The 27,728-nt window shown below is 36.5% G+C and overlaps 2 protein-coding genes across 8 annotated transcripts in view; one reads left to right on the top strand and one right to left on the bottom strand.

Annotated features, from left to right (window-relative positions):
* SERPINI1 (serpin family I member 1) overlaps positions 1-5,458 on the bottom strand; it is an 88,931-nt gene extending 83,473 nt beyond the window's left edge. Inside the window, exon 1 of one of the 3 annotated variants that reach the window (XM_019024814.4) lies at positions 4,440-5,458. The gene's annotated coding sequence lies outside the window, so the exon portion shown is untranslated. The remainder of the gene's footprint in view (positions 1-4,439) is intronic. The other 2 variants (XM_019024815.3, XM_004037971.5) reach the window with 2 other exon arrangements.
* Positions 5,459-5,497: 39 nt separating this feature from the next.
* PDCD10 (programmed cell death 10) overlaps positions 5,498-27,728 on the top strand; it is a 51,094-nt gene continuing 28,863 nt past the window's right edge. The window contains exons 1-3 of one of the 5 annotated variants that reach the window (XM_031009736.3): positions 5,498-5,770; positions 15,068-15,140; positions 20,263-20,474. In XM_031009736.3, the coding sequence (XP_030865596.1) occupies positions 20,379-20,474 (96 nt within the window). In that variant the 5' untranslated portion in view covers positions 5,498-5,770; positions 15,068-15,140; positions 20,263-20,378. Of the gene's footprint in view, positions 5,771-5,947; positions 6,145-15,067; positions 15,141-20,262; positions 20,475-27,728 lie in introns of those variants that run through there. The other 4 variants (XM_031009737.2, XM_004037966.5, XM_004037968.3 and 1 more) reach the window with 4 other exon arrangements.

Below are 27,728 nucleotides of genomic sequence, written 5' to 3'. Positions count from 1 at the left end.
TTGTTTGCAAAATGATGTTTCATTATAGATTGCCAAATAGTTATCCAAATTGTTACTACTTACCAAGTATGAACTATGTAAAAGGATTCTCAAAATGAATACAAAGGTCAATGAAACTCAGAGTTAGCTCTAAAGATACTAAGTATCTGGTGAGAAAGATAGTATGAACTAAGTTTACTCTACACAAGGGACAGTGCTAATCATTAAGAATAATATCAGCAAGGCATGGTGGTTCACACCTGTAATCCCAATTCTTTGGGAGACCAAGATGAGAGAATTGTTTGAGGTCAGGAGTTTGGACCAACCTGGGCAACACAGTGAGACTCTCATCTCTATAAAAAGTTAAAATTAGCTGAGCATGGTGGTTCTTGCCTGTAGTCTTAGCTACTGGAGAGTCTGTGGTGTGAGGAGTGCTTGAGCCCAGGAGTTCAAGGTTACAGTGAACTATGATCAGGTCACTGCATTCCAGCCTGGGCGACAGAGTCAGACCCTGTCTCAAAAAAAAAAAAAAAAAAAAAAAAAAAAGGCGGCGAAAAAAAAAAAGAAAAAAAAAGAAAAAGGCAGGTTAATTATCAGTTCTAAGCAAGCCAATTTATATAAATCAACATGAAGGTAAAAGTAAACAGAAGATAGTTAAATATGTGCTACAATTAATTTTACTACTAAAAAACTATATACCATTAACTAGAATTGTATAGGTCTTATCATAATGAAGTAAAAATTACATTAGATTCTTAATTCTAACACCAATCAGATTAATTTGTTTCTAGAAGGTCAAATGCAAAAAACAATTAATGACCAACTCCACACATGCTTAAACAAAATCAGTCTTTTTTGGAAGAAATAATTAGAAAAACAGAAGAGCAAATTCAGTTTTTATAGAATGAAATATGGTTTCTACAGATAAGCTTCAACAAAGGTATAACTCCAGGGCCTTGAGGTTAAATGGTGGTTGAGCCCTGGGTTTTTCTGTCTGTGAAATTAAGACCTTAAGTGCCACCAGTTGGAGACTCCTTTACCCTCGCCTATATATCCTATCTCTGAGATGAATTTAGAAATGCTGGCACTCAAATCTGTAATGTATTTGCAGCGCACACAGTGTGAATCCAATTGTGCTCAATCAACACTTTTGCAAAGGCAAACTAGCATAAAGACATTCTCAGAAGGACTAATGTATAAGCAATCATTCTGTGAGGTCAGCTGACTCTGTCTATCAAAGCGCAAATTGTCTCAATGTGTGCATTACAGAAGTATTGTCCAATGTCCAATGGTTCTAATTCAGTAACTGGTTACTCAATTTCTTTATGCTGAATACGACATAAAGTGCTCAGGACTAACAGGAGATAGAAAAGAAGTACATGGTCTCTAAGAGTTAATAATGTAGTTACTTAAAACACACCTTCCAAATTTTAAAGACTAAATTCTTACAGGTAAGATTTAAAAAAAAAAAAAAAAAAAAAGAAACAACAAAAAAATCTCTCCCTTATTTGTGTATGTTAATTCTGATCCCAAAAGCAGTGTTTAACCTTTGGAATTTGCTTAATTAAATAAATGGGCTCTTGCTCATCTTAGTGTCTGGTTCAAGTACCTTTATTATTTTAAAGGGGCAAAACATCAGTTTAGGTATTTACTTTTTGATATTTTGTCCAAATAATGTTTCACTTAGAAGTGAGTGTATACAGGTAGGATTTTTATGGTTAATAACCCATGAATATTCAAAATCTAATGAATACCAGTTTGATTCCAGTTAAAACGGCAATTGACTGGAATCAGACTGGTATTCATTAGATTTTGAATATTTATGGGTTATAAAAGCATAAAAAAGGAAGGTTAATCATCCAAAATTTATTCCAGTAAAAATTGCCATTTTAACTGGAATCAGACTGGTATTCATTGGATTTTGAATATTCAATTTTACTTAGAAAAGTAATGTATCCCAGTATGAATACAGGCCTCTACAAATTAATGACTGGGGGAGAAAAGGTCATGGAATCATGGATTATAGGAATTTAACAAAAAATATAAAATCTTTTTTCTCTTTTGCTAAAGGTGTGTTTCTCAAGTAGTTTTCTTTATATCTATTCCCCTGTATCCTTCTTTACCAAAACCATTTGATCTTGAACCTTTAAGTCTTGCTCTTTTGTGCTGCATGCATCAGTGAATCTTCCTGTTAAAGAGAAATCCATACTAACTTATTTTTACTCAAAAGGCTTAGAATCAGAACTCTAAAGAAAAGACCAAAGGATATGGTAATTTGAAATTAACCAAGGTTTTTGGCTAAAGAACAATCATCCCCAGAGCAATTTCCATTCAAGAGAGACATTCTGCACTCTGTTGCTTTTCCTTTCTCATCATACATATTCACTGATAGCCATACACAAATAGTAAAATTAAAGAGCAAAATAAGTAATATGCTTATAACATAGGTAGCATTTTACACAGAATTATAAACTGCCATATAACGAACGTTTTCAACACCAATCAAGAAAAATCTTCAGATTACCTGAGATTGAATGTGAATATTAACTAACATGAGTCAAGAGTGCAAGGTAAAAAATAAATGCCATATAATTCCAATGATATTCTCTCATATAAAAACATGGTCTTTTTTCAAATGATATTGAAACCCAATCTCTTTTACTGACACAGTAAAAAGGATCCATATCTTGGAAACAGGTGAAAAAATCAGTACTTTAATACCACAAACTCATTCATTCCTAATCAGATTCTATCCTTTACCATGTCTCAGAGCAGAAGACCTATAAAGAGCTGAGATTCAAAGTATATCTTAATTTCAACTGTTTAGATATTTATCTTCTATCCATTTGCTTGCTTATTAACTGTTTCCCAATAAAACTCTTTCAAACAGATCTTTTAATAAAGGCTCGGAAAGAATTTCATTGCTAGTATTATAATTATTACATGGGGGAAATAACCCAGCGACAGCAATTATTCAGTTTTACAAAATGAATTAGTAGTAGGGTCTGAGAAAGAATCTAAGACTGTTTCAAGGCAATCCACTTAATCGCAAATAACAAGGGCAAACACAGTCTTTTCCATGTGTCACCCTAATACCCACTTTTTTTTTTACCCCCAAAATCATTTTCACAGGGCCATATCAGCTATGTGAATTAATAGATTCTCCAGTGCTGTAGCAAAGATAAAACCTGATCCTTATAGTGGTTAAGTTCAGCAGCTACTGTTGCTTTTTCTTTCTTCTAAGCTCTTTGCTGTTTTTGATACTTAGCTGATCTGCTTAGGGGTAATCAAAAAGCAGCTGTTTTTCTATGATCTATCTGTCTATATATTTCTATGGTATGTGAGAGTGTGGGAGGGAAGAGTATACACACTGATAAGTCACTTAGGCTTATCGGTAGTAGCACTCAGTAGGACTGAACTTTAATCTGGGAAGAGAATTCATTTAAGCCATTTCTTTTCAAAAAGAAATTTGGGATGCATTACAAAAATAAAATTTAAAATCCCGAGAACTCAGGAAAGCATAGAAATAGGAGAAAACAAGACAATTACTCCATTTTATTGACCCTGGCTATTAAAAAAAACATAGATTCAAGTATTGAGACAGACTCTGAAATATGCAACTGTCACAATGAAAGCATTTCAGAGCAAAATTTGCTGCAATATGCTACTATGATTAAAAGCCATGTAATCTGGGAACCTCTGTAACAAAATGAAAATGAACTAGGAAAATAGCTTCTTACTACTTCTGTAAAAATAAAAGGCTGTAATTTTGTCATAATTACACAAAGGTAGGTGAGACTTTCATCTTTACCCAGCATTACAACGTATTTCCATCCATAGGTATTACAATTAACGTTGCTTTGAATACACATATAGTTTAATACCGAGAATAAACTATTATTTTATGACACTACATGTGTTTTAAACTGAACCCACTATCATAACACATATTAAGGGTAGTCCTTCAGCACATACTCTCTACCCAGAGAAAAGATTCCCACACAGCTTTCCATGTACTCGTTTTTAAAATGTACACATATTATCGGACACAAATGAGAGACTAACGAGCAGCAGTGAGGTACACCATATGTTTCCATTGTAGGCTGAATCCAGGTCTTTGTTCCAATATTCCAGAGCCACTGGGAAGAAAGCTAACTATCCATTCATTAAAATTCATTTTTACATTATTGCTGGCAAAAGTTATACTTTTGATAGATTAAGTCAGAGCCCATCCTATCCTGACTATTCCTGCCTGCATTTGCTTCTTTAATACGGATTTCTTGCAATTCTAGGAAACTGCAAAATAACCACCCTGGATAACAGGTCGGTAGCAGGACAATCTGATAAACCAACGTAAAGGGTAGACACTGAAGAAGAACGCAAAGTTATTTTCCTAGTGAAATAGTTCAGAAGTCATTCTATATCAATAGCAAAATTTTTGCTTTTTATAGGCTACGCACCTATAACATCCACCAGATAACATCCACCTCGTCCTCAACTAGCAGGATTTTTCTCAATCTTCAGATCTCCCAGAACAGTTTTACTGGTGCAACTCAAACCAAAAACACTAACCACGCCCTTTATACCCAGAGTCAAGCTTCCTTTTGCTTTTTTGCCCTTAAAGTCGAAAAATGTAAATCTTTCACCCGAGAGGTTTTGCACCGGTTTCCTAACCCAAGGCGGACTCTTTTAGCTGTGTCTTGATGTAATTCCTATTGGAAGACGTTTTCTCCAGGGCAGTGCAGACGCCCCGAAGAAGGACCCACGCTTACCTCCCACACACCTGCAACCCCTGACGGGATGCTGGAGCTTGTGCTCGGCGGACTGTGCTCCGCTCCGCTCTCGTTCCTGCTTTCGTCTCTCCCGGGAAACTACAGTCCAGACTGCGCCTCTGGCTTCTACAGGGACCCAAGCTCCGCCTCTCCCTCCTCTAGTTGGCGAATTTGGCAGCTGTTGCTCCTCCCCCTGCCGTTTCTGCAGCTGCCCGGACCGGAGGCAGCGGAAAGCAGCTGCCCTGGTACCTTTCCGCTCCCTGCACTTCTGCAGCTGCTCTGCCACTTCCACTCCCGTGGGGGTCCCTCTCCCCTCCTCTGTGGCTCAAACCTGGAGCGGCCTCCTGCCCCACCCAGGCGTCTCTGCTGGGAGCCCCGGCTCAGCCTAGCCTTCCCCGACCTGTGTGTCCGGATGCCCGGTGTGCCTGGGGCTTAGCTGCTCTCAGGGAAGCTGCCCCTCTGCCCAGTGCAAGTCCCCACACCAAGCTCTCCCTTCACCCGGGCGATTTCCCCGAGGCTTCCTCTCCACCCACACGGCATACTCAGCCCGACAGCCCCAGGATCCCCACCACGGGCCCCTCACCCCCTTCCTTCCTCTGCTCTGTCAGCCCGCCCCCTCAATGGGTGAGGCGCCTGCGGTGCCTACTCCGCACCCTGATTGGCGCAGGTGAGGGCTTGCCCCGCCCTTCCTCTCCTTTCCGTGCACCATCTCTCTTCATCTCACCTCCTCCCGCAAAGGCAGGGAACTCTCCTACTATTGGCTAGAAGTGTCCCCACCCATCGCCTCAGGATCCCCCCGCATGGCCTGCCGGGAAGTGTAGTCTTCCGATTGCAGGAATTGCGGACAACGCCGGTGAGCGGGACTACGAGTCCCCATAAGCCTCTGCGCGACTCCGGCTGGGCAGGATTCCGGACAACGCCTGGTTCCTCTCGGGTCCTTCCGGCGTCGCCGGAGTGAATTGATCCGGGAGTTGAAGAGGGCTGCAAGGTGGGAAGTGAAGTCAGTGCCTCAGTTGCTGGTAAGGTGTAGCTGTTCTGTCCCAGTCCCCGTAGCTCTGCACCGAGCAGAAGAGGTCTAGGGTCACGCAGGGGCCATGGCTGAGGCACTCGGGCTTGATTATGGCAGGCGGAGCGGACGGGGCTGAGAGCGGGGCCCTACGGGCGTAAGCGAGGTTACCCTACGCGAGTGGCGTAAAGCGGGTTTGTAAATGCCGCCTGCCGGCTTGGGCCCGAACGCCTCCAGGAAGTCTCCTCTAGGTGGGGGCGGGAGGGGAAGGGCGAGGTTGGCCCCTGGTGCCCCGGGAGAGGGGACAGGGCGGATGTGCCTGGGGTGGGGTCCTTTGAAGGTGTGGCTTCGGACCGAGAGGTGAGGCTGCTGTTTTCCCCCTGCTTTGTAAGTAAGAGAAAGGGAGGAGGAAGGAAAGGGTGCTTGGGAGTCGGCTCTTGGGGGTGACTCGGGTTATGCCCTTTGAGGGAAGAGGAGCACTGGAAGAAGGAAGAGACAAATGTTGGGGTCTACGGATTCAGTTCTAGTTTAATGATGTGGCCCTCTAAGGAGATAATTTTGCCTTAAACGGAAAGACTTGACCCTCTTAGGTGTCATACCTAAGGTATGTTTTTACTCCTTTACTGCTTTCAGAGCGCTTTCATTTTGGGATGCTGATGAGGAAACCGAGGGATTATATGACGTGCCCAAGGTCACACACGTAGGGACAGACTTTCTGAATCTAGTTCGGTTCGAGTCCAGCTTTAGAGTAGGGACGTTGGTTATGCTTTTTGAAAAGGGTGGAGGAAGTTACAAAGTAAGTGTATTTTATATAGTATATCTAAGAAGCCATTGTGAGATAAAAAGTTGTTTCTTGAACCGGAGTGAAATTCCTCAATAAAGGAAAGAACCTTTTGGAAAAAATAAAAATGGCCAGTTTCAACTTTTACAGATTTTTCCCCTTTTTTTAGGGGTGTATTAAATGATAGACTCTACTCTCACAGTTCATTTTTACGGGTAGGTAATAGGATGGGAGAACAACAGTTAAACAATATATCCCATCCTTAGAAGAATATTCTTTTCTTTTTCTACCTTAGGACTGTTTTTACTCTCATTTTGTAAAACTGATAATAGTGGGATTGGAATTCTTTCACAAAACTACACTTTTTTCAAATAATGTAGCGTTAGGAGAGTTTAGTGTGCCCATTACTAGAAAAGAAGGTACTTTGCATTTCTTGGAGGTAACATCGTCTTTTTTGAGATTTTACTTTTCCCCGATTTTCTTGACTCTAGGCCGTATTTGTGTGTGTGTCTGCAAATAATAAAATTGGGCTCTTGCATATTTTTATTTTTCTTAGCATCAACTGTGACTTTCAATTCATTCTTATTTTACATTAAAGAATGAAAAAACAGTACACGTATAGTTCATATCTTGCAGAAAGTAGTGCCTTTATGCAAGTCTTATCCTCTATTATGATTATGACCAGTTATAGCTCATGACTATTATTATTGGATAAGTTTTTAATAGAATTGGTAGAGTATGTTCATTGATGGCAGAATTTATTTGTGATAACTTTATATCCATACAGGTTAGCATGTAATAAATCATGGCTTACTCTTAACATGTAATAAATCATAGCTTACTGTTTTATATATAAGTTGATCATCAGACTATGCTGAATTTTGAATGTACTCTGCAGTTACTATATTATCAACAATGTACTTCACTTTTTAATGCAAAAACATTTTTTCGGAACAGAGGTATTATCTTCCCTGATGGTTGAAATTAAGATGGTCTGGAAATTAATACGATTTTTAAAATAGAAAAAGTATGATACTATAGAATGAAGTAAAATCAGGAATAATGTACCATGAGTAATGTAGTACACAGACAAGGAAGACCCAGTTAAACAAATGGAAAATTATGTGGTGATAACTGACTTTGTGCTGGATTAAGAAAGGTGCAGTGATGTAAGTAGACCGTAAACTGAACATGAGTCAGTGATGGTAAAGCAAGAATATTAATCTGTTTTCTAGATGACAATGTAGGTATTTGCCTTTTATTGAAGGAGGTATGAAATAAGTTCTAACCTTTGGCATGTAACTCTGTCATTATGGAAAGAGCTTTTGAACTATGAGGAAATTTTGGAAATTAGTTAATGTAATGCATTTGTTCAGTGTGTTTTAGATTTTGTTCTTGGTTCATTTCTGCCACTACTCTTTATCTCTGAGTCCAATTATTGTTTTGATATTTCTTCTGTTCGGATGGTGGATTAATGTTTGTATTGTTGTTATCATCTTTCAGTCACATGCTGCAGTATTGTTGTCACTTTAGATCTCTGCACGTTGGATAATTAGGAGTTCACAGAGTTATGTGTACACGTGGTTTGCAGCTCACCAGTGTCTGCATTTCTTCTCATTTTGAACTTTGCAGGAGCCTTATGTCAGCTTTTGGACATTATTTCTTAGAGGACTTGGGATGTCTTCAGTATATTATACATCTGTCTCTTTCTCTTAAGGATGTAAGGTCTGTAAGAATAGGGGCTGTTTATTATTGTAGTCTGAGTAGGTAAGATAATATTTACAAAGAGAATGAAGAGGCTCAGGTTGGTTAAGTGACTTGTAACTGGTGGGAGTAAGACAAAATCGAGATCATCTGACTACAGATCTTTAATATTTTGGAGTAAAGACTTAGTTCCCTTAGATTATTTACATGAGAAGAAGACTTAATGTGACTTAAATATTCAAATACTATTACCTTCTTACTCTGTTTAACACTAAAAATTTATCTCTTCTCCTATCCAGCTCTCCGTCCTTATCTCCAGCCTTTCTCATTTACCATGCCTTTCAGTTACTACATACATAAGCTGCTTCCTGACTTGGTGGCCTTTACATATTCCGTCTCACTCCTTGGACTGTTCCCCTCACGCCTACCTAAATGTGGCCACCTGGTAGTCAGTTTTCACGTCTCAATTTAAATATCGTTCGTCAGGGGAGCCTTGCCCGCCTTCCCAAAATCAGAATAGGTTTCCGCCATGTATTCACCATACTCTGTACTCCTTTGTGGCATCATCATAATAGAAACTTAATTATTTCTGTATTTATTTGACAAATACTGTCTCCTCACTGGACTATAAGCTCCCTGAGCAGGGCCCTCTCATTTGTCATGTTTTACCCCACTACTTACACAGTACCTGGCACATTGTAAGGGTTCAGTAAATATTTGCTGAATGAATGAAGGAGTGTATTCATGCACAATGCTTCCAGCACTTCTCTGGGGACAGAAATAGAGAAATGAATAAAGCGGATATGCTTTCTGGATTGAAGTATATAAGAACTTTCAAATGAGCCATAATGCTTAGGCAATTTAGGTTATATGTAAAGGAGTCATTGACAGAATTTTAATATAAATTGTGGAAAAATGTTTGTTCTTTTTGGAGGTCTCTGAAATCAGGATTAATTTTCTAAGTGGAAATGATAAAGGAATCACTTTCATTTGCCGCAAAATTGCTGTGTAACACAGCATTTTAGAGACTTATTACTGTCCTGCTTTTTGCAAGCGATATTCATTATAACAAAATATAGACATGGAAGAAACTTCTAATGGACTCTTCTTCCCTAATGTTGTCTCGTTTTGCCCTAAAAACCTTTATTTCCTCTAGGTAGTAGTATTAATACTGTTTTATTGCTGAAGACATCAAGAAAATAAGTAAATTTACTTATTAAACTAAAAAAAGTTTAATTAAATTGCTAGAGTTTCCAGAATGTTGGTACTGGAACCATGGTTAGAATCTGGATCTATCTCCGTATTCTAGAATCCATAATTTTTCCTTTTTCTTTGCTTTTTTGTTTTGTTTCTTGCTTTTTAACCTTGCTATCTTCCTGTGAATTATACCTTTAATATCACTTGATTTAGACAAGGTGGCTTTGTAAAATTGAGTAGTTTTTGTTTCAAAGGAACTTATATTTTGGGTTTCCTGAAAATTTTTCTAATACTTTTCTAATCTTATTTGCTTTATAGCTGGAGACTTAAGCATAAAAAGATCATTTTTAAAACATACAAACTGAATTTTAGGGATAAATTGTGTTAGGTTTTGGTCTTGGAAACAAGTTCTGCAGTCATTTGTAGTACCACGGTATGGCATAGAGTAAGGTCAATAGCCCTGAGTTTCTGTAGCCTTGTATGCCTTCATGGATTTACCAGTTTACTCTTCCGTAAGATCTTGTCAAAAAGAGATTGCTGATAATTTGGCTTTAAAATTTGGTAATACTATCCATTTTATTATTAAAAACAAGTCTTTGCTAAATCCTAAACTTACTTTTTAAAAAGTCAGTGTTGATGTTACTTGAATCTTGGATAAAATTTTCATATTTACCTAGCATAACCAGTATGTGGAGGATAAAACTGAAGTACTGCTTTTTATATGTTGTTGGATAATTAATATCATTATGATACGTGTTACTAAGAATTTTAAGCCACTTACATGATAAGTAATTTTTTCCATAATATAAACTGTAAAAGTGATTTAGAAGTTAAATGTCATTGTTATCTATGTTATTGCATTTGAAATATTATAGTAAGCTGCAGTGTTAGAGGGTTATGCTTTAGGGACACACACACACACACACACACACAATGCAAAAAATGAAAGCACATTTATTATAGCAATTAGAAATAATTTATGTGCTGAAAGATAAACACTGTGGTTTGGTGGTTCATTTTTGTCTGTATGAAGATGGTAATTTCAATTTTGTCATTTAAGCTACAAAATTTAAATGTGTCTTAAGTGTATTATATTAACACTTATTTTTCAAGCTCACCCTTACATTTTTGGTTATGTATAACCATTTTTAAAATCACCCAAAAGTGATTTTATGCTGTTCAGTTTCATTCTTATACAGTTGATAGAATCCGGGTTGCCTATAGGGTTAAAAGAAAAAGAAAAGAATTTTATTAACAAGCTTATGAACTATTGGGTAACAGCAGTGGAACATGTTAAGTGGTAGTCACTAACATATACTTAGGCTGGTCCCTTGAGAATAAGTTTACCAGAGGTTAGTCTAAATAATGACTTTTTGATTCATTTACTTATTGAATGCATATTACTTGTGAAATTGCCTTAAACCTTCTTTGGAATGAACTGGAACCTAATATAATAGCTAGCATTTATTGAGTATTAAGTAACTAAGTGCCAGGTCTCATGCTAATAAGCATTTTACAGGATCTCTTATAATCCTTACGACAACCCTTCGAGGTAGAGGCACTATTATCTCCAGTTTTTAAATGAGGAAACTAAAGTACAGAGAGGTTAAGGAACTTGCCTACGGTTGCAGGAAAAATTGCTTGGAATTAGGATTTGAATCCAGGCTGGCTGACTCAAGAGACCATGTTTTTCATCATTATAGTAAAAATGATGTTAGTGATTGAACTGCATTGGAGAGAGAAATTAGCATTAAGAGTTGTAGTTACAGAGCAGTTATGTCTTAAATGCTAAGGTCAGTGTGGCAGGCAGAAATTACTTAATATTCAAACTTTTTAAAAAACCTATTAGGAAATACACGTTGTAGACTAACAGCTTCAACACAGCCAGTTTTTTTCTAGCATTGGAGTAGATTTCTTTTGAGTACCAGGTGAAGTGTTTGACTTGTTATGCAGGGACCATATTGAAAAAGGAAATATGTATATTATAATACAAGAGTCACAATCAGTGTGGCAAGCTACTCTTTGTGAGAGCTCACTGTGGCTCTCAGTCTGGTGTGGGGAGTGGCAGATCCACGTTTCTTATCTGTCTCATTCTGGGACTTCTGCATAGGGAATGGAATTATCACATACTGAAGTAGTTATTTTTAGTGAAGTTATTTTTTTGTTTTCTTCAAACAAATGTTCACCATGTCTGTTGAACTTGCATAGGGTAGGAGTATCATGTGAAGCAGGTACGCTCCCTGGAGTGTTAATGCCAAGTGGCTGTGTGACATGTCAGTGTATTTCTTTACTGTCTCTCTTCCCTGCCAAGACTACATACCTTCAAGGGTATGTGCTGTTTGACTTTTCATCACCATATCTCCAACTAACACTGTTGCTGATTTAGACTGACTATGCAGAATACTGTGTTGGATACTAGGAAATAGAGAAATGGATACAACTTCTCTTTAGGGAGTTTATACTTTAGTAGATACAAGGGGAAAGGGTTGAAAGACCATTGTATGGACATTTAGTCTTTCTAATATACTAAGTACTTCCATGTGCATCAGTTCATTTTACAATTTTAGGTTAGAGCTGATAGAAAAATAAATGATTGTTTCTCTAACTGCCATCTGGTCCCTGGCACTGAAATGGGTCTCCCTGTCTTATTCAGTCATTCTCTCTTACTTCAAGATAGACTGGAATTCAACTGAGATTGAAGTTATGGAATGACAAAACCCTAAGATGTTACACACCGGCTGCCTCCTCAGACTTATATAAGGTTACTACAACAGAAGCCAGTTGGGAATGTTAAATGAGTCAGACCTGGCCTCTAGACAGCAACTGCACCCTATACGAGTTTAGATTGTTGCTAGGCTTTTTTTCATTTAATTCCAAAGCATTTGGAATCCTTTTTTTTTTTTTTTATTGAGAACTGCACATCTTTCTCTATGTCTTTATCCATATTAAAATCGGTATTTATGCAGTACTGTCAAAATTTGAGAGATTTCCAAGGTTCTACCTTATTTTTGATATGCTTCCTTAAAAAATAAATCACACTTTTGCGAAGTGAAGGTTGCAGGAGGAACAGTAGATGCAGTAAAAACAGATACTATCCTAGCCCTAATTTCTTCTTGTAAGAAATAGTATTTGTATTTGAGATCAATTGGGAGCTAAAGGTAAAGTTAAATGTCATCATCAAGATAGAACCTTGGCCTCATTAGCACCTAATGTTAAATAAGGCAGAGGCTATTTATTGTCTGGGGCTAATAGTTTCTATCAACATTTGAGTGCCCTGTGGCAGTGTTTTTGGTGCAAAGAAATTGTGTAAAGTAATGAAAGTACCTGTTGCATGTTTTAGAGGATCTTAAGCCATTAGGAGTCATTAAGTTAAATTCTAGGTATCTAAGATTATAAGTGATACAAAGCAAGTAGCTCTGATCCAGGGTGGTACAGATTCCTTTAATTGTACCTTTAAGCAGAGAGGACCTAACACTCTGAGGAATTAAGTTTAGTTGAATTTCTAAGGGATTTTAAAGGAAAGCTTTAATTAACATCCTATTGGAGAAACCAAGACAAGGAATAATACTAATAAAAAGGAAAATAGACATGTACCTCAATTAAACACCAAACAACTATTCAACTAGGCATTATTCATGAACCGTTAGGTTGAGAACTTTATGGGCAAAAGATGAACATATTCAAGGGGACAGATTTGTTTCCTGTCTTCCAACAAGTGTTTTCATTTAAATTTTACTCAGATCAGAATTTACCAAAAATTTAGACATAGGAAAAAAAAAATGAGGATTGTCACAATTAAAGAGATGTATGTTTTTCCCCCTGAACAAGTTGCTTTGAAATATCGTAGGAGCCAATTGTTACTATTTTGTTACTGTTTCCATTTCCCATCAGCTAATTCTGAGGTAATGAGCTCTTTGATTTTGTTGTCAACTTTTGATTATCTTGTACAGATTATAAACCTTTTATGAATTATCTCAAGGGCTTTGATCACATCTTGATTTCAGTCTGCAACCCAGCCTGCTACCCAGCCTGCTTCTGGGCCATGATTTCCTTTGTTATCTATGTACATTTAGAAAAGTAATTTTAACATTGGTTTGGCAAAAAGTTTTAAAATGCACCTGATGGCCAAATTCTTTTATGTAAGCCAAAACTAAGTGTATTTATGCATCCATTTTGGCAAATGGGAGATAAAACGTTTTGAAAATATGCTATGTAGGTGGCCTTTATGACATTGTGATATCAGTGTTTGACTCTCATTGTGTATGTTATGCAGGGGCAGGACTAGGGTGAGGCAAGAGATGTGCCTAGGGTACAAACTTTGAAGAAGCACTAACTCTCCAAGTCATGCAAATCAGAGCAAAATTTTGTGTTCTAGGCATCTGGTTTGCCTCACCCTAGTTGCAATCGATTCCATGTCAGGTTCCTAGAATTTTGGCTAAAATATTAATAACAATATGAATAGAATGGTTATTATGTGTTAGCCACTGTAGTAAGTATTTTATATGCAGTTAGTACTCTTAATCTGGGGAAGTGAGTACTTCAGTATTTCTGTTTCTCACTAGTTTAGAAATAGAGATTTACAAAACTGAAATGATAGCATCCAGCTGAGCAAATATTCAAACTGAGGTTTTTTTCCTTCCAAACTGAGCACTATCTCCTGCTGTATACTGTCTATCTATGTGTAGAAAAAGTTACTTCTTACCCATTTTATAAATTTCTGTATTAAGAAACAGTACTCTGGCCAGGCACAGTGGCTCACGCCTGTAATCCCAGCACTTTGGGAGGCTGAGGCGGGTGGATCACCTGAGGTCAGGAGTTTGAAACCAAACTGACCAACATGGTGAAACCCCCATCTCTACTAAAAATACAGAATAGCCAGGCTTGGTGGCAGGTGCCTATAATCCCAGCTACTCGGGAGGCTGAGGAAGGAGAATCGCTTGAACCTGGGCGGAGGTACGCCACTGCACTCCAGCCTGGGTGACAGAGTGAAACTCTGTCTCAAAAAAAAAAAAAAAAAAAGAAACAGTACTCTACAAAATATGTAAGTGCATACACTTGACATGGTGCAGTTAACTTTTAAGATGAGCTGGAAGTCTCAGCAGCACCAAGTTGAAGATCCACAAGCTTGTGCTGCTAAGTACCCTAGAGTTGTCAGACATACTAAAGAAGAAACCAAAGGACAGAGAGGTGAAATGACTTGTTCAGAGACAAGGATAGTTTATAAATGACAGGACCAGAATTTGAGCCCATGCTTTGAGACTTTAAATGCTTATGCTTTTTCCCTGTATCTTTCTGCACAAATTGTCCATTTAATATTTTTAAAGCATATATATATATATATAAACAATACAATGGTAAAGTGCTATATACACTTACCATTAACAAGAGATTGCTACTAGATGTCCCTAAGTGTAAAATTCTGTAAGTACTAAACTGACAGTAGTGTATGTTCAGGGAGGTTAGGTTCCACTTTATTAAGAAAACTGGAAATGGAAGACATTGAATTATAGAAGATGTAATTTGCAAGTCAAGGAGAGAGATGTAGGTATATCCTTAAGACATCAATCTCATTTTACTCTTAAGTAGGATCACTGACTTACCCTATTCCTATGCCTCCCTTTTTCCTAGCTTTCTCCTCTAAATCTTGGTCTCTTGTTTGGAAGTGACTAACAGCATTTTGGCATGAGAAAGCCGTAAAAAGGTACGTAAACTGTGTCAGCAAATGTTAACCCCGCCCCGCTTTGTTAAATGGCCAGACTGCGATCTATACAGTCTTTGCATAAATCCATTTTCTCTAAGAGTTTGATGAGTGATTTTTTTTTTTTTTTTTTTTTTTGAGACAGAGTCTCGCTCTGTTGCCCAGGCTGGAGTGCAGTAGCACGATGTCGGCTCACTGCAACTTCCGCCTTCCAGGTCCAAGCAATTCCCTTGCCTCAGCCTCCTGAGTAGCTGGGGCTACAGAAGCCCACCACCGCATCCGGCTAATTTATGTATTTTTAGTAGAGATGGGGTTTCACCATATTAGCCAGGCTGGTCTTGAACTCCTGACCTCAAGTGATCCACCTGCCTTGGCCTCCCAAAGTGCTGGGATTACAGGCATGAGCCACTGTGCCCAGCCGATGAGTATGATTCTCTATGTTATATTATTGAGAGAAAGCAAGGAATTGTCAGTTAATTGAAATCCTGGGTTAACCAACTCTTGGGGAGGACCTCCTTAACTAGAATTTGTAAATAATTTTTAATGATATGATGCTTAAAGAAAAATTTGTCTTAAAAAAATTCCTATTAGATTACTTTGGAAAGTATAGCTGATAACAATAATGAAGTCTTATTATCACTGAATTTTGGTTCCAGTGATAATGTGGCTGGGTCCAGGCTTTGTTAATAGAATTAATTTGATTTTTGTGTTTGTTTTTATTTTGCTAGGCATGCTATTTGAAAAGTATTAGCAAGACTGATTCAATTTATAAATTGCCCATCTCAACTCATGAATTTGGTCATTCAGCAAACATTAAGTGTCTGTTATGTGCCTGCTATGCTGACTGTAATGTCTCTATTGGGAAGAAGAAACACACTTATAAATGGGAACATAAACACAGGATTCTGCTCACTGCTAGAATGAACACACTTCTCTTAACTGAATGTTCATGCACATTTTGTTGGAGATCCAGCATACATCAGTCAATCAATCAGTCTTTCCCTTTTTAGAGAGAGAAATTATAGGAATTATAAGAATTTAGGGCCAAGAGGGCTGAGTACTGGATTTTACTAGAGAGAAAAACAAGACAAAAAGACCTGCCTGCCTACAAACGTTTTAAGTGTAGAATTACTTAAAAAGCTGTTTTTCTAACTGAGAAGTGCCTATGCCAGTACCAAGAGCTTCTGTTGGTCCACTCCTTTCATTTGATAGTAAATAGCTTTGGCTCTAGACTTATCTCAAGTCCCAGATGGAGTAAAGTAAGGCAGTTTCAGGAAATACTGATTCTGAGCCCTGAGATATACCCATGTGTAGCTCTTTAAATGAGCAGACTCGAGTTGGTTAGGGAGGGCAGAAACACCAAAGATTTAAGAGTTTGGCAGTGGAATGGCGAATACCTGTGTTTTGGGGCTTCTTACTCTAAGCAAGTGATAATTATCTTCAGCTCAGTAAGATATTTAAAGCTGATTATCTTCTGTTAAAAAATTAGCAGTGCTATTTTGAATATTCAAGAAAATGAGGGGTAAATTATAAGTGAGAAGATTGCTTATACTCTGTGTTGATATCCCGATATCACAATGGGTGTTTTTGAAGAAAAGTGTGTTTAAAAGTTTGCCTTTTGTCTAGGTTCTTATCAACATTTCTTGTTCTTGGTTTTTATTTTGTGGGTGCTAACAGTACACAAAGCTTACTTTGAACTGAAAATTTCCCTGCAAAGCAGCACGTTTGAAATGTGAGACGTAAAGTTCTTGCTATGTTGTCATCATACCAACATTAAATTTTTATTATGTATTTAATTATTAGCTAGATGTTGTGACCAGGAGCAAGTCACTACATCCTTTTTGTACTTTGGTTTCTGCTGTAGGTAGTGAAATGGATGAAATAACTTTTTAAGGCCATTTCAGATGTGGGATTTGTAGTCAGTGATCTTCAGTTTTCTGTATGTGCATAATCAGCACCTACTCCAGAAAATAGTGTACCTTAGAGGGCTGAAATTTTGTTAATGTGCTACCCAGCTGCCGGGACTTGGTCACACTCATCCTAAAAGGAAGGCACCTTGTCAAAGGGGGCCTCAGACCTCACTCAGCTCAGCCAACCCTTGCTGTTTCCATAGCAGGCTCTTTGTTGCATGGGGTAATTGCAGGTTGTCCCTTGAACTATTTCAAATGAAGAAGCATGCCGAAGGAATGACAAAGGCATATTTTAACTCGAAGTTGAAATTGACAGTAATTCAATATTTTAAAAGCCGTATTGGAATTGTTGATTTTTAATCTCATGTAAATGCTACTGAAACTGAGTGGCCCTAGTTGTTAATGTGTGTTCTAAAAAGTTCAGTTTTAAATTGGTTCTTTGGAGCATTTTTCATAAGAACAGTATTAAAAGATGGCATGTATGCCATAGGCCAGCCACTTATGTAGCCCATGATGTTGCCAAAATACTGTTCTTTTTGTTGACAAATAAGTACTGTAAAGTTAGTTTTAGAGAAGAGACTATTAAACACGAGTTTTAAAAATATTAAATGCCAGTATTTACAAAAGGTAAAAATTAAGTATTTGAGTAGGTTTATAGGGGGTAGGTAGGTAGAGATGTCAGCAGTAATTCTGAAAGTGACTCTGGCCACTTACCTTATCCCTTTACCTCTGGCAGCCTGTACACCTGCAGTTATATGCGTATGTGTTCAAAAGAGTGAAACACAAAAGTAATTCCATTGTGCTTACTTTTCTCATAAGTATTTCGCCTCCTTTATACCGAGATTCTTGAAAACTTACCAGCTCACTCTCTTAGCCCCTGCAGGGATTTCTCACCCCAGTATATAAGTACTCCGCTCTTTGAAGGCTACCGCTTTAACCTCATCAAGAAATCAAATAATTTTTTAAAAGTTACTTTCCATACTCAGTAGCATTTAAAACTTTTGGCTACCTTCTTCTTGAAACTTGTTTCGTGATGCTGGTTCTGTCCAGTTCTCCTGTAGCGATATAGCAGCCTGACTTCTCCCTTTTGTGCGCATCACAGTTGTACGTTTTCTGACTTTCCTTTTATAAAACACGTTTAATGGGGTCAGAGACTGTCTTGTCTTGTTCACTGCTCTATATTTAATACCGTGCCTCTTTGTGACCATTGAAATATTTATTAAATAAATAATTTTTTTTCTGTCACACAATGAGAGAGCTCTTCAAGGTCTGTTCTTGGTTTTGTTTTGCCATTTCTTACTTGATTTTTCATTGATGATACCATGCCTTCTGCTGCTGTCTATATTCTGCATTCATTCTGTCCTTTTCATTTTAACTGATACCACTGCATTTTAGCCATCCTCCTTTTCCCCAGGTTTTTTTTATTATGAAGTTTTCCCAATTTATTTTGAAGTGGAAAAGCAGATTACCAAGTGACTTAAGTAGTTAAATAGGAACAGCAGGGCCACAATTGCTATTTATCTACTTCTTTTTGCTTATTATTTTGGTCTTGTTTATTTCTGACATAGGTATACTAAGTCTCTTAAGTTTTCCTTGTCGTTATTCTTCCTCCATTCTCTCCATCATGCTGTGACCAAAGCCATCTACTTAAATAAGTTACATAATCAGGTAATGGTATTCTTTTTCCCCATAGAATGAAATTCAGAAATTCGCCTTTTGCTCTTCTCGTTCTGTCAAGTCATGGAGTAGGTTTCAGGTGAGAAACAGGAAAACTCTTTGATGTTTAGAACTGTCAAAAATGGGACTAAACAGTTTCCGTAGGTGTTGAGTTCCCTTTCACTGGTAGCGATATGGTGGAATACTAAGCAGCTTTCCAATGGAACAGGTTATTGGAGCTTTTCGAAGCGTCACTGCAGGCCTTTGATTGTATCTTTCAATCTTGTTAGGTCTTACACATTCTGGCACAGATAAATTTTTAATGATTAGGAACTGCATTTCATACCTAGCAGTGTTAAACATACTGTAAACGTGTTTAGTGAATAATAAATTCTGGGTACTTTTCTTGAGTAGATGAGGTGGGGTTCTTTATTTCCACTTCAAATTTGGTTTTGGTATGTGAGAGTATAAGATCTGTATTCAGAGTCCTGGGATCAAGTCTTGGGTCTCTACCTGTGTGATCTTGGGCAAGTTATTTATTATCTCTGAGCCTGCTTTACACTTGTAAAATTAGAATTGCAGTTTTTTAAAGCAGGTTATTATAGGACTAAATGCATGTGCAAAATGTTTTATACTATGAAAATGCTTTACAAGTAGTAGAAATTAATCAAAAAAATGGCTTTTTGTTTAATATACGTATGTCACTACTGTTATTCACTTCATGATTAGGATCATTTTTTTAAACCATAGTAAAGGAAATAAATAGTTGTATTCTCTTTAAAAACTATCATATTTCCTTCACACCTCAAGGCAAAATTTCTTTTACTGTTGAATTCTTGATTTTAATCCAAACTACCAGCCTCTCTGGGTTTTTCTTCTTTCTCAGTTTTTATGTCAGATTTGGACAACAATTTCTGTAGTTCTTCTAAATACCAAAAGGTATCACTGGCACAATTAAGTAGCAAGTATTTTACCAAGTGGATCACATTTGGTAGAATTTTTTTCAATTTTATGTTTGACATATTTGGTGCTTGTTGTGTTTGTGTTATTTTCAGGTGACAAAATCAATAAACAAGTAGCAAAAAGGTTTTAATAAAAATGTTAAAACACCCTAGTTTTTTCTTCTTTATTGATTCTTCGATTTGGTTTTCTGCACACACTTACACATCATGCATTTCCTGATTATAATTTTATATTATGTATAAATATTATAAGTATGTGTCTTATTTATATGTTCTCTTAGATTGTATATGGTGGCATGACATACATCATTATTCCATGGTGCTTCATAGAGAGCTCTCTGAGTTCAGGTTAAGCAGCATCTTAAATCACTGCTTTGTGAAGTAGTACCTAACCAAGGACTTTAGGAAAGGGCAGTTGTTGAGTCTTTGGAGGAAAAGGTAAGTTTCTTGCCAAATAGGTTTGCTTTCACAAGTAGAAAATATTAAAAAATAGCTTTTCATAAGATAGGAACTCTGTAATTTGGAAAGGAAAATTATTGGTATTTGTCGTTTCTCCTTAATATAGTAAGTCTCTGTTCTTTCTTCCTCTTTCACCAGATCAGTGTGTTTTTTGTGTCCAATTCTTTTATCACCAAAAAAGAGAAGAAATATTGCAGTGAATGAAGATTCCTCTGCATTTTAGCACTGCTTTTTCAACTGTAGTTGGCTTTTGAATGAGGATGACAATGGAAGAGATGAAGAATGAAGCTGAGACCACATCCATGGTTTCTATGCCCCTCTATGCAGTCATGTATCCTGTGTTTAATGAGGTGAGTTGGGTAAACATGTTCTTGCATGAACTCTGCAATTCTTTAATTCCTGCTTTATTTATTCATCTGCTTGTTCTTTTGTATAACAAATACTAGCATGAATGAACTCTTATCGGTGCGTTAGGCATTGTATCAGGGCAAAAAATAGTGAAAACAAAGCCAAGCAGATATGCCTCTTCCCTCTAGAGATTATGCTGTAATGGGAAAGAGACATTTAATGAAAGAACACAAATAATTATATGAATGAACAATGGTGATGAAGTACTATGAAGTTTAAAAGCAGAGTATGTTAAGAAAGAAAATAGGTGGGACCTACTCTAGGGGTCAGGACAGGCCTCACTCAAGAAGAGACATATATCCTAAGACCTGAAAGAGATCTAAAAGAGATAAATAGAGTTAATTGAAGAGTTGGAGATAAGTCCATTCTAGGTAGCCAGAATAGCAGGCACAAAGATCTTAATTAGATATTGTCAGTGGTGACAAAACTTTTTAAACCGATATTTGGAAGATATTGCTTTGTATCTGGAGAAGATGTAGTTGCTTTTTAATTTGAAGAATTGTCTTAGACTTAATATTGATATATTTTGGGGTTTTCTTTTAAATTAATATTAACATGCTAAGGTATGTAGAGAATTCTGGAACTGAAATTTTCTTAGAGATTATTTAATTCCTTTTCTATAATGGGGAACTAAGGCCCTGATATGTGAAATTATTTTCCTAAAATTACCTATAACAAATCAAATCAAGATCTCCAGACTTCAAATTCAATGGCTTCAGCCTTTTAAAATTTTAATAAGTTTTTGCTATTTTATTAATCTAATTTGCCTTTAGTACCATTAACCTTATTGTTACTGTTATAGTCCATATGCTCTCACCATTTCCAATGAATTTTCGTCCATCTTTGTAAAATACTTTCATTAAAGTAAGATTCTGCATTTCAAAACCATTTTTTTCCACATTATTGGATTTGATTACAGTTGTTGTATTCTATAATCTTAAGTCTTAGGGGCAGTAGAGAGTGATCCATTTACACTCGTTGCCATGAGAGCCACCGATTTAGTTGCCAATGCAGTCAACATTTTAAATTTTCAAACACTGTCTCTCAAGTAATGTTAGGTTTGACAACCATAGAAGAATGGACAAAATGGTGGCTTGGATAAAAATTTATTTCTCTGTCACATAAAAGATTCTGAAGGTAAGTGGTCCAGGGCTAGTATTATTATGACTCAGTATGAGAAACTCAAGTTCTTATCTTCTGCTCTGTCATCCTAGTGTTTGGCTTCCATTATCAATCAAGGTCACCTCAGCATACAAGATAGCTGCTGAAGAGCCACCCATCACATCCTAAGTTGTTGCCTGAAAGGGGAAAAAGTGAGGCAGAGAGTGGGGTCCCGCATCTAGCTGAGTTTGCTTCCTTAAAGTAGCCTTTTTGAAAGGCCTACACAAGACTTCCACTTAATTTTTTTGTCAAGAACTTAATTCTAATGACGAAACCTAGCCACAAAGGGGTTGGAGAAATTCAGGAGTGTTATCAAGGAAGAAGCATCTTTTGAAAAACCTCCTGTTAAACTGCCACCATGGTAGCATTGGAGACACTTTTTAGGTCTGGTTATGTCCCTCTTTGGCAGCTGTAGCCAACACCAGTAATTAATTTCACCATTTTTGTTCTGATACTTACCCATTCATTTCAAGGAGCTACTGTTAGAAGCAAGTGGCTTCAGTTCTGTTTAGTGAATACTTACTGAATGCCAGCCATTTGTTTGCTGAATACTTCTGTTAGGGTCTAGAGGTGTGAAAAAGGCTGCATGCATGTTCTTAAGAATCTGTTTGGAAACACAGATATTTAAGCAAGTAAATTTTTAAATTATTCTTGACCTAGAAATTTGATAAGGAGACAGATCCTATAAGCTAGTGAGTAACCTATCTTGGTAACAATTTAGTTTGACCTTCTCAGTTACTCCAGGAACCATTATCACAATTCCACCCAGAGACACTCTTTCTTTTCATGTCTATATTCTGAGTTGATAAGTTATTGGGCAAAGTTGTTTGGAAGAATTTTCTTTATTTATCTGGTATTTTGAGCCTTTACTTGAATGGAGGGAAATTTACATTGCATATCTTCAGTTTAATCCTCTAGTGAATGAAGAGAAATTAGAAAAGGTTTTGGTTCTAACAATTTCGGTGGCCTTTTTCCTGCATAATTCTCAAATTGAATTTACTGATCAAACATTAACAGCACGGTGTCAAGCTTTTAAAAAAATTATTTCTGTCATGTATTCAAAAGCATGTTCAGAAGTATAGGGTTTTAGAAATAGGGATGGTAACTTATTAGGGTTTCCTCTTTGATATAGAGATGAAATCTAGGGCTTGAATTGGGAGTGGAGTAAAATAATTGTTCCTTCAAATATGAGGTGTTTGGTTAAAAAAGAATGAAATACTAGGATTATTATTTGGTGTTTTAGTTTGTTAACATAAATAAGATACCTAATCAATTAAACATTAGTGTTTAACTATAGTTTACCTATGAAATTCTCTATATATCTAATAGGGAAATTATATTTTAGTTTGGCTTTTTCTGTGCTGTGCAGATTTAAAGGTGAAAGTGGTTGTCAAATTAATTTGCAAAATTGTACCATAGTAAGGATGACCATTTTACTCTGAAGCTAAATGATTCACTAAATCTTGTCTACAGTGTATTGTAAGAGTTAAAATGATTACTCCTTCTCACCTTAATGTTAGATCCATGATAGCTACAATGGTAGTCTAGTAATCATCTTTTAAAGGATTTCTAGCTAGTAGGACATGTTTACACCTGGGGAAATTTTAGTACTGTTACTACAGCTTGCAAGCCAAAGTTATTTATGGCATTCTGGAAGTTCGATGTTTGCTAGACTTAATAAAGCTATGCCAGGACAGCTGAGAAGAAGTAGGCTTCTTGTTTAATCAGCTGCTGCGGAGTTCAGAGTCCAAGTTTATTGCATGTGTTGTAAATGTACTGTGAAATAGGTCCCCTGATTGCATTATGGAATAATGGATTTCTGGAAACCTCATTTCATGTCATATCAGGTTCTCACATAACTATTACTTTGTAGTGATTCTTTGTATATCAGGGAGGAGAGAATGGTGATTCAGTTCTTGATTCCAGGAAAAAATAAGGCTTGTGTTTTCTTTTCCTAAGACCATTTAGAGGAATTGTTTTCTCAAGCAATATATATTATGTTTTGAAAAATAAACAATTTTGCAACTAAATGTGAATTTTAGGTCACCAAAGGTTTATATGTTTGTTTACTAATAAATTACACAAAAGTATGCTTCTGTGTAACTAATTAATGTTTCCATTCAGAAGCATCTGAATCAGCTATTTCTGCCAATTATTAGCAGATATGGAACTCTTAATTTTTCCTAGTTAGCAAATGAAACCTGGAATACCTCTCCAGCATTACCTACCTACTTTTTTTTAAGAAGATAAAATCTTATTTTTATTACTTTTAAATTTTTTTAAATTTTTGTGGGCACATAGTAGGTGTATGTATTTATGGAGTCCGTGAGATACTTTGAAACAGGCATGCAATGCGTAATAATCACATCGTGGTAAATGGGTTATCCATCCCCTCAATTATTTATCCTTTATGTAACAAACCATCCAATTATACTCTTAGTTATTTTAAAATGTACGATTTAGTGTTGACTGTTGTAACCCTGTTGTGCTATCAGTAGTAGGTCTTATTCATTATTCCTATGTTTTAGTACCTATTAACCATCCTCACTTCCTCTCCACCCCCACTATCCTCCTCCTTTGGTAACCATCCATCTCTCTATCTCCATGAGTTCAATTATTTTATTTTCTAGCTTCCACAAGTAAATGAGAACCTCTGAAGTTTGTCTGTCTGTAGCTGGCTTATTTCACTTGACATAATGACCTTGGTTCCAGCCATGTTGTTACAGATGACAGGATCTCATTCTTTTTATGGCCGAATAGTTCTCCATTGTGTATGTGTACCACATTTTATCTATTCATCTGTTGATGGACACTTAGGTTGCTTCAAAATTTTGGCTGTTGTGAACAATGCTGCAGCAAACATGGAAGTGTAGAAATCTCTTCTACATACTGATTTTCCTTCTTTTGGCTATATACCCAGCATTGGGATTGCTGGTACCAGAGGATCATATGGTACCTCTGTTTTTAGTTTTTTGAGGAACCTCCAAACTGTTCTCCATAGTGGTTGTACTAATTTACATTCCAGCCAACACTATACCAGGGTTTTCCTTTCTCCATATCCTTACCAGCATTTGTTATTCCTTGTCTTTTGGTTAAAAGCCATTTTAATTGGGATGAGGTGATACCTCATTGTAGTTTTGATTTTCATTTCTCTGATGGTCTATGATGTTGAGCACCTTTTCATATGCATGTTTGTCATTTGTATGTCTTCTTTTGAGGAATGTCTACTCAGATCTTTAGCCCATTTTAAAATTGCATTATTAGATTTTTTTTTCCTGTACAGTTGTTTGAGTTGTTTATAGATGGTGGTTATTAATCCCTTGTTAGAGTGACAGTTTGCAATTTTCTCCCATTCTGTGGGTTGTCTCTTCACTTTGCTGATTGTTTCCTTTGTCTGCAGAGCTTTTTAACTTGATGTGGTCCTATTTGTCCATGTTTCCTTTGGTTGCCTGTGCATGTGGGGTATTATGTAAGAAATTTTTACCCACACTGTTGTTCTGGAGAGTTTTGTGGATGTTTTCTTGCAGTAGTTTCATAGTTTGATGATTGAGTTTTAAATCTTTGATCCATTTTGATTTGATTTTTATATATGGCAAGAGATAGGGGTCCACTTTCATTCTTCTACATAGGAATATCCAGTTTTCTGTGCACCATTTATTAAAGAGACTCTTTTCTCCAGTATATGTTCTTGGGACCTTTGTTGTTATTGAGTTCATTGTAGGTATATGCATTTGTTTCAGGGTTCTCTATTCTGTTCCATTGGTCTGTTTTTTTTTTTGCCAGTAGATGGTGTTTTGGCTACTATAGCTCTGTAGAATAGTTTGAAGTCAGGCAGTGTGACTCTTCCAGTTTCATTCTTTTTGGCTATTCTGGGTCTTTTGTGGTTCTATATAAATTTTAGGATCGTTTTTTCTATTTCTGTGAAGAATGTCATTGGTATTTTGCTAGGGATTACATTGAATCTGTAGATTGCTTTGAGTACTGTGGGCATTTTAACAATATTGATTCTTCCAATCCATTAACATAGAATATCTTTCCCTTTTTTGTTTCCAATTGCCTTCATCAATGTTTTATAGTTTTCATTGTAAAGGTCTTTTAGTTCCTTTGTTAACTTAATTCCTTGGTATTAAATTTTATTTGTGGCTACTGTAAATGGGATTACTTTTTTAAATGTTTTTTTCAGATTGTTCACTGTTGGCATATAGAAATGCTGCTGATTTTTATATGTTGATTTCATATTCTGCAACTTTACTTAATTTATCTGTTCTAATAGTTTCCTTGTGGAGTCTTTAGGTTTCTCCAAATATAAGATCATATCATCTACAAACAAGGATAATTTGACTTCTTCCCTTTCCAATTTGGATGCCTTTTATTTCTTTCTCTTGTATAGTTTGCTCTAGCTAGGACTTCCAGTACTGTGTTGAATAACGGTGACAGTGGGCATCCTTGTCGTTTACCACATTGTAGAGGAAAGGCTTTTTTGAGAGTTTTTATCATGAAGGATGTTGAATTGTATCATATGCTTTTTCAGCATCAGCTGAAATGATCGTATGATTTTTGTCCTTCATTCTATTGATAAGATGTATCACATTGATTGATTTGCATATATTGAACCATCCTTGCATCCTGGGATAAATTTCCTTGGTTATTATGAATGATCTTTCTAATGTATTGTTGAATTTGGTTTGTTAGTGTTTTGTTGAGGATTTATTTATCAGAGATTGGCCTGTAGTTTTCCTTTTTTATTGTGTCTTTGCCTGGATTTGGTATCAGGGTAATACTGGCTTTGTAAAATGAGTTTGGAAGTATTCCCGCCTCCTCTCTTTTTCGGAATAGTTTGAGTAGGGTTGGTATTGGTTCTTCAAATGTTTGGCAGAATTCAGCAGTGAAGCCATTGAATCCTGGGCTTTTCTTTACTGGGTGATGTTTTTATTACAGCTTTGATTTTGTTACTGGTTATTGGCCTGTTCAGGTTGTGGATTTCTTCCTGGTTCAGTCTTCATAAGTGGTATATGTCTGGGAATTTATCCATTTCCTCTAGATTTTTCAATTTATTGCCATACTGTGGCTCATAGTAGCCACTAATGATCCTTTGAGTTTCTGTGGTATCAGTTTGTAATGTCTACCTTTTTGTCTCTGATTTTATTTATTTGGGTCTTCTTTTTTTCTTAGTTGGTTTAAAGTTGTGTTAATTTTGCTTATCTTTTCAAAAAACCAAGTTTTTGTTTCATTGATATTTTGTATTTTCTTTGTTTCAATTTCATTTATCTCTGATCTTTATTATTTCTTTTCCTCTACTAATTTTGGGTTTGGTTTGCTCTTTTCTGGTTAAGATGTGTGTTATTTGAATTGTTTGTTCTCTTTTGATGTAGGCACTTAAAGCTGTAAACTTCCTTAGTACTGCTTTCACTGTATCCCATAGGTTTCGGTATGTTGTGTTTCTGTTACTTGTTTCAAGAAATTTTTCATTTTCTTTCTTAAGTTTTTGATTTATCCACGGTTAATTCAGAAGCCTATTGTTTAATTTCCTCGTGTTTGTATAGTTTCAAAAATTTCTCTTGTTACTGGTTTCTAGTTTTATTTGATTGTGTTTAGAGAAGATGTTTGATACTAGTCGAATGTTTTAAGACTTGTATTGTGACCTAACATATGATCTGTCCTTGAGAATGATCCATGTGCTGGGGAAAAGAATGTGTATTCTACAGCTGTTCTATGGAATATTCTGTTTAGGTTCATTTGTTCTGTAGTGCAGATTTAGTCTGATGTTTGTTGATTTTCTGTCTGAAAGATCTGTCCAACACTGAAAGTTGGGTGGTGAAGTCTCCAGCTATTATTGTATTTTGCTCAGTCTCTCTATTTAGTTCTAATAATATTTGCCTTATATTTCTGGGTACACCAGGACTGGGTGCATATATATTTACAATTATATCCTCTTACTGAATTGACCCCTTTATCATTATATAATGACCTTGTCTCCTTATAATTTTTGTCTTGAAATCTGTTTTGTCTGATACAAGTACAGCTGCTCCTACTCT

Source organism: Gorilla gorilla, chromosome 2, assembly GCF_029281585.2.
Source record: "Gorilla gorilla gorilla isolate KB3781 chromosome 2, NHGRI_mGorGor1-v2.1_pri, whole genome shotgun sequence".
Taxonomy (NCBI): Eukaryota; Metazoa; Chordata; class Mammalia; order Primates; family Hominidae; genus Gorilla; species Gorilla gorilla.
Note: the sequence above shows the minus strand (reverse complement) of the source record. Positions and strands in the feature narration are given on the sequence as shown.